The sequence below is a fragment of the Galeopterus variegatus genome, unplaced genomic scaffold (assembly GCF_000696425.1).
Source record: "Galeopterus variegatus unplaced genomic scaffold, G_variegatus-3.0.2 Scaffold1614, whole genome shotgun sequence".
Lineage (NCBI taxonomy): Eukaryota > Metazoa > Chordata > Mammalia > Dermoptera > Cynocephalidae > Galeopterus > Galeopterus variegatus.
Genome location: NW_007727725.1, coordinates 38205 through 45186, shown reverse-complemented (window position 1 = coordinate 45186; position 6982 = coordinate 38205). Strand labels below are relative to the sequence as shown.

The 6982-nt window shown below is 44.5% G+C and overlaps 1 protein-coding gene across 1 annotated transcript in view; it reads right to left on the bottom strand.

Moving 5' to 3' along the window:
- MCM3AP (minichromosome maintenance complex component 3 associated protein) overlaps positions 1 to 6304 on the bottom strand; it is a 47001-nt gene extending 40697 nt beyond the window's left edge. Inside the window, 5 exon segments of the mRNA XM_008577987.1 lie at positions 695 to 839; positions 1095 to 1173; positions 4145 to 4368; positions 4792 to 5851; positions 6063 to 6304. Of these exon segments, the coding sequence (XP_008576209.1) occupies positions 695 to 839; positions 1095 to 1173; positions 4145 to 4368; positions 4792 to 5851; positions 6063 to 6227 (1673 nt within the window). The 5' untranslated portion in view covers positions 6228 to 6304.
- Between the last annotated feature and the right edge of the window lie 678 nt (positions 6305 to 6982).

Here is a 6982-nt window from a genome sequence, read left to right as displayed (position 1 = left end):
AAAAAAAAAAAAAAAGTCACGCTGGAAACTGCTAGAAGTGATTATTAGGAATGTATGATTATTTCAGCCAGTTAGATATTTTAAGAGAAAAAGTTATTGATCATATACCGACATGTCAGGCGACTGTATACAACGTGGGACTGAGGCACACAGCAAGGCAGATGGTGACCAGCCACAGGATACTACACTCTGTGTGCCCACAGGGAAGGCGCTTGTGTGCAAAGACTGCAGCTCTGCTCTCCTTAAGTGAGCAGCCTCCCCAAATAGGAAATGACCCCTAGGCTAGTTATAGGACTTTGTGATCAGACTCTCCCAGAGAAAATGGCTACATTGGGAGGGGAAGGGGCCCAAAAGGGGGGCTTCTCTGCAGCGTAGGAGCATGCAAGAACAAGACCAACGTGAAGAGCAGCCCTGCTGAGTCAGGAAACTCGCTCTCCAGGTCCTCCCAACCAAGACCACAAGCCCCGCACAGACCCACTGACCCAGAGCCTCCTCACTGCCCTGCTGGCTGGAACGGCAGCTTCAGAGGACTCCTGCCACCACCAACCCCAGAAGTCCCCAGCCGTTGGTTCTTGTGGTGCCTGTGCTCCCCCCACAACTCCCCAAGGTCCCTCAGCCTCTACTCAGGTGTCGCCGCATCACCCAACTTCCCACTTGTTTTTCTGAATACGGTCACTGGGAGGGATGGTCCCACCTTTTACTCAGGAGGCTGCTGGCTGCAGCCCTTACCACGGGCTTGCCAAGAGGGGAGTGTTGGAAGGGCAAGCCCTCTGTGGTCTGGCTCACTTCACCATCACCCAGTTTCTTCTCCATCAGGGAAAAGGGTTTCTTGTTGGGACCTGAGGACACAGGGGTCAGAACAGTTTATGCTTCCACATATCACCTGATACTGGACTTTTTCACTTTCTGAGAAAGTAATATTCTTTTAATTGTCACAGGAGGTTACAAAAGAGCCCAAGGAAAAACCTAAGAGACAAAAAGATCCACTCGGAGCCAGCCTCCCCCCAGCACAGGGGAAGGGGCTCACACTCAAAGGTCAAAGGGCATTGTACACAGAGCATTAAAGACTGTGGGAAGAATAACGGAAAACTCACTTATTTTCTTCTTGTGCCAAAAGATAGTCATGTCTTTATGCAAACCTTTCCCCTTCTTTCTAGCCAGGGCTGCTGATGCCTAGAAAACAGTCCACAACCACTAGATGTGAGGCTATCAGGAGACCAAAGGAAACAAGATTGAAAACTCAAATGCAGTGAGCAGGACAGACCATTCATGGCACAAGGGGGCGCTGTCCACTGTACGCAGGGAGACGCCCCCATTCTCTGCCCACCTGTCGTGCCCCAGCTGTAACAGCCACGGCCTCTTCCCCCTTACCTGTCTCAGGGCATGCACTGGCTCTTCTCCTTTTTGAAATTAACAACCTTTAAAAGTTGCTGGGATAAAAACCCAGAAATAAATTTAGCCTGTTTGGCACTGGGTGAGATGATTCTCACTAGCTGATTACATACACAGAAACAGAAAGACTGCTAAGTTACACTTACACACAAAAGGAAGCTGCAGAATGATATATAAGGGATACCATTTATCATGAAAAACACATTAATATACCTGCAGATACACTTATAAAAGTGTCTAGAAAAACGTACACCGTACTAGGTAATTGGGGTTTCTCCAGGGTAACAAGAGAGATGAAGAGTAACCAGCTCCGTCTATATCCATGAATTGTTTACAATGGCAATGTATTAGTTATGTAATAAAAATATTTAAGATTCAGCTGGGAGAATAAGCATATTGTAACAGACAAAAAGTAACTTTCTTTAATAATGAGTATTACCATTTGACCCAACAATTCCACTCTTAAAAATATACCCCAGGGGCCGGCCCGGTGGCGCACTGGATAGGTGCACCGCTTGGGAAGCGCGGCGGCGCTCCCACCCGAGGGTTCGGATCCCACATACAGACCGGTTCCCGCTCACTGGCTGAGCGAGGCACGGGAGCAACACCGAGTGTTGCGATCCCGTTGCCGGTCCCCGGTCCGGTACGGGGGCAACACTGAGGGTTGCGATCCGTTGCCGGACACGGAAAAAGACAAAAAAATATATATATATACCCCAAAAAACTGACAGCAGAGACTTGAATAGGTACTTGTATGCTAATGACCACAGCAACATTACTTATTTAATTTTTTTTTTTGGTAGCTGGCCAGTATGGGGCTCTGAACCCACGACCTGGGTGTTGTAAGGGTGCCCTCTAAACAACTGAGCTAACTAGCCAGCCCCTCACAGCAGCGTTATTAATAATAACCAAAAGGTGGAAACAACACAAGTATCCATCAACAGATGAACGGATGAACATACTGTGGTCCATCCATAGAATAGAATATTATTCACCCATAGAAAAGAATGAAGTTCTGACATATGCTACCACAGGGACAAACCTTGAAAATATTATGCTAAGTGAAATAAACGGGACACAAAAAGACAAATACTGTATAACTCCATGTAAACAAAATATGTAGGATAGGCAAATTCATACAGATACAAAGTAGATTAGAGGTTACCAGGGGCTTGGAAGGGGAGATGGGGAGTTATTGCTTAATGGTTTTGCAGTTTCTGGATGGAATGATGAAAAGGTTCTGAAAATAGATAGTGGTGATGGTCGTACATCACTGTGAATGTAATTAATGCCACCGAATTGTTTTTTTAAAAAATCAATAGGAGGGCTGGCCCATGGCTCACTTGGGAGTGCGTGATGCTGATAACACCAAGACCATGGGTTCGGATCCCTATATAGGGATGGCTGGTTAGCTCATTGGGAGAGCATGGTGCTGACAACATCAAGTCAAAGGTTAAGATCCCCTTACCGGTCATCCTTAAAAAAAAAAAAAAAATCAATAGGAAGGAATAAATAGCAAAAGTCTTAAAACTGTAAGCATATTTTGGCACAAAAATTCCACTCACAGGGATTCAAACACAGGATATAAACTAATGAGAAATGTATGCACAAAAACATCAAAAAAATAGAAAAATAGCTAAGTAAACAGGATAGAATGCCATGTAGCATTTAACAATTACATTCCAGTTGAGACTATTTATTGATTTCAGAAAATACTAGGGCCGGCCCGGTGGCGCATTGGAGAGTGCGCCGCTTGGGAGCGCGGCGGCGCTCAGGGTTCGGATCCCATGTGGAGACCGGTTCCCACTCACTGGCTGAGCGCAGTGCGGGTGCAACACCGAGGGTTGCGATCCCGTTGCTGGTCCCCGGTATGGGCGCGACACCGAGCGTTGCGATCCCGTTACCGGTCAGTAAAAAAGATAAAAAAGGAAAAAAAAAGAAAATACTAAAGATTGCTACACAAAGAGGTTATCAAACAGTATATGCAGTATGATCCCATTTGTGTAAAAACAATATGACTACATATTTGCAAAGACATTAACCAAAATATTCATAGGCAGTATTTTAGAGGGTAGAATTTGGGTGCTTCTGTGCCCCCAATAAGGCTTTCTGGGTTTTTTCTCTACACTGACAGGTAATACTTCTATCATTAAAAAAAGTTATGAAAACACATTTTCTACTTCATAAATTCCCACAGAACTTAATTTTTCCCATAAGAACATTCAGAAAAAATAATAAAGACATAAAGCTACATAATGTGAGCATCCCATGTACACGTGCACCCTACAATGTATCATGCATACATTTAAAGTAATTATACAAACTCAATAACTAACAGCTGTTATCTCTGTGAGATGGTATTATGAGGGGATTTCACTTTTTCTGTGTTTTTTGAATATTTATAGTGATCAGGTACCGTGACCAAATAAAACAAAAACAAAACCAGAAAATTCAGTTTTGAAAAAGTGATATGTGGCTACAGAACCACTCCCAAGCCTTTCAGACGAATATGATTTCATGGGAACTACGCACTCAGCATTTCTAGAGCAGTGCATTCTGTAGGCCCTTTGAGCTTTCCAGAAACAACTGCAACTTGTGAAAGAAATAGTGCTATCCGGACCTCTCCAAGTTAAGAATAAGATATTTGGGTAGTTTTCCCATATTCTAGCAAGCAAATAACTAATCGATTTAAAAAAAAAACGTTTTAAAGTAACAAAGTTTAAATTTAGGGTAACAAGTAGCAAGTACTCACATGATCAAAAAAATGCACCACTGCAAGCTTTTTGCTGCGCCTCGTAAAGATGCGCTGCACTTTAGCAATTTTGCCAAAGTGGTTCTCCAGAGTGGTTCTGTCGTTGAGATAGTCAGGGATGTTTTTGCACTGGATGGCTGTGACTTCAGAGGGAGATAAGCCCCCAAGACTATCTGTGCTCTCTCTTCTTTTATTCTGACACACAGGAGTTCCTCTCAGAGAATCTAGGGGTTCACAGAATGGACACATAAACCCATCAGATGTAACACTTTTTTTTTTTTTTGTTAAAAGATGACCGGTAAGGGGATCTTAACCCTTAGCTTGGTGCTGTTGGCACCACGCTCACCCAGTGAGCTAACCGGCCATCCGTATATGGGATCCGAACCCGGGGCCTTGGTGTTATCAGCACCACACTCTCCCGAGTGAGCCACGGGCCGGCCCAGATGTAACACTTTCAAATAACAAGGGGCACCAACAGTGTAAAAGCAAAGGAAATTTTCATGATGTAAGACCTGCTCAAAGGTCCTATATGTTAGGATCCTAATGTTTACAGGGCATTTATCAAAAAAATGAAGCTAACACCCAGAGAAACTTACTGAGAACTTACCAGCAGGATTTACTCTATGTTGTACACTTTTAGAGCTCACCTTCTTTTTTATCTCTACTTTCAGTTTCTTCCTCTTTATTCACACCTGGGAGCCGGGAAGGTACCAGGACAGACTGACTCCCTCCTGGGATGGCCACATGGTCACTTTCCCCAGACTCGACAAAGCCAATTTCTTTTTTAGATTCCTTGTTGCACAGACGACCTACTTCTTTATTGCTTTTGAAGACATCCTGTATTGTCCGACCAAACAAAGTGCCTCCCCGGGGTCGATTCAGGCGGACAGGTCGTTTATCCGGAGGATGATCACCCCTGGACAGGGGGTCTGAGTCTTCGGCAGTCTCATGGCTGTGTCTCCTTGGGGAGCGATCCTGGTCCTCTTTCCTTTTCAGTCCTTTCACGAGGCTAGGAAATGGCTCCATCTGGGAAGCAACTTCTTCACATCCTTGTCTGATACCTGTTTTGCTAACTGGGAAGGGTTCACTCAAAGACCCAGAAGATGATATGGGGAAGCTACTAAAGCTACTATTAGAACTTCCAAATATTGATTTAGGTCCTCTCTTCTCTTCCTCTACATTTTGGTTTGACAAAGCAGGGGTAAAGGCAGATGATGAATTACTACTATTAACTGGTTTTGAAAAGGTAAACTTTGAATTGGTAGATGAGCTACTTGTTACCTGAGGAAAAGGAAAAGAGGCCAGGCCCCCAGGTCCACTACTAATTGGGTGGGAAAATGAGAAAAACCCAGAAGTAATTTGGCTCTGGGTTTTTTCTGGCTCAGATTCAGCCCCCAATATTGGTCTGAACACTGCATTTTCCAGAGGTTTAAAGCCGAATTCTGTTTTCCCAAAACCAGAACTTGCTATTTCTGCAGCTTCTGATCCAAAAGTAGAAGTACTTGGGAAAACCCCAAGGTTGGTGGGTGATTTAAAACTAAATCCTGGGTTTCCAGGCACAGATGACCTTGAAGGCCCAGACGTAGCTACAAAAGTGGGAGTGTGTTCAAGGCCAGAAAAGAGTCCAACACTTGAGGTTTGGGTGAATCCCAATGTTTGCACTGAAGAAGCATGACTTACTCCAGAAGACGCTGGAAAGCTGGGTACCTGGGAAAATCCTGAGCTCTTCCNTGGTGGGTGATTTAAAACTAAATCCTGGGTTTCCAGGCACAGATGACCTTGAAGGCCCAGAGGTAGCTACAAAAGTGGGAGTGTGTTCAAGGCCAGAAAAGAGTCCAACACTTGAGGTTTGGGTGAATCCCAATGTTTGCACTGAAGAGGCATGACTTACTCCAGAAGACGCTGGAAAGCTGGGTACCTGGGAAAATCCTGAGCTCTTCCCAGATAAAGTATTGTTTTGTCCAAAAAGAGAAGGCTGACCAAATTGGAATGGAGGCTTAGTCTGAAATGCTCCTATGGAACTACCAGAAGATGCCGGAAATGCAGTAGGCTGCTGCCCACTGAAAGGATTGGTTGGGTTCATCTTCTGATCCAATTATTAAAAGGTAGTAAATACTATGTGTACAAAATTAGTCCTCTTCCTTAAACAATCTGTTGCACTGCGGAGCTCCTCTTCATCTTCAGGATAAGCTGAAAGACAAAAATTCAGATCATCAGTTATGTCCTGCTAGAAGACTAAGAAAAGAATCTTTAATCACATGTCATACTCTAAGGATAATTGTGTAAAAGGCAGGCAAAGCAAAGGACTGAGAATCCTTATTTTCTGAGAGCCAATAGGATCCTTTGTTAGAGGATGGGGTAGAGAGTAGCACAAACAAATTACATTGTTACGGAAGTTAAAGCGCGACCCTTTAAGATTTTTTTTGAAAATCCGAATCATTTTACTGAGTTGGTAAATTCACAAAACCTCAATTGATAATAAGAAACGAACGCCATTACACCTTTCAACTTAAAGAGGAGAATTTCTCCTACCTTCTTCCAATCTCCATAGCCGGGGAATTACAATGTAATACTGTTAAAACATTAGTGTTTCAGCGTTTCCTCCCACTTAATATTTCTCCGAGTAACCGACCCTCTAAACACTTCTCCCAGTTGTTTTCTCACACCCTGGCGACCACCCCAGGAACTGGCTCAAAGGGTGAGACCGCCCACAAGGCGATGCGGCCTCTCCGCAGGGAGGGCGGGACAGGGGAGGGGAACCTTTCACCCAGCACAATCCCAAAAATGTGCGAGGCCGCAGGGGGTGAGGGATGAGGCCGGGCGCTCGGCCCCGCCCCG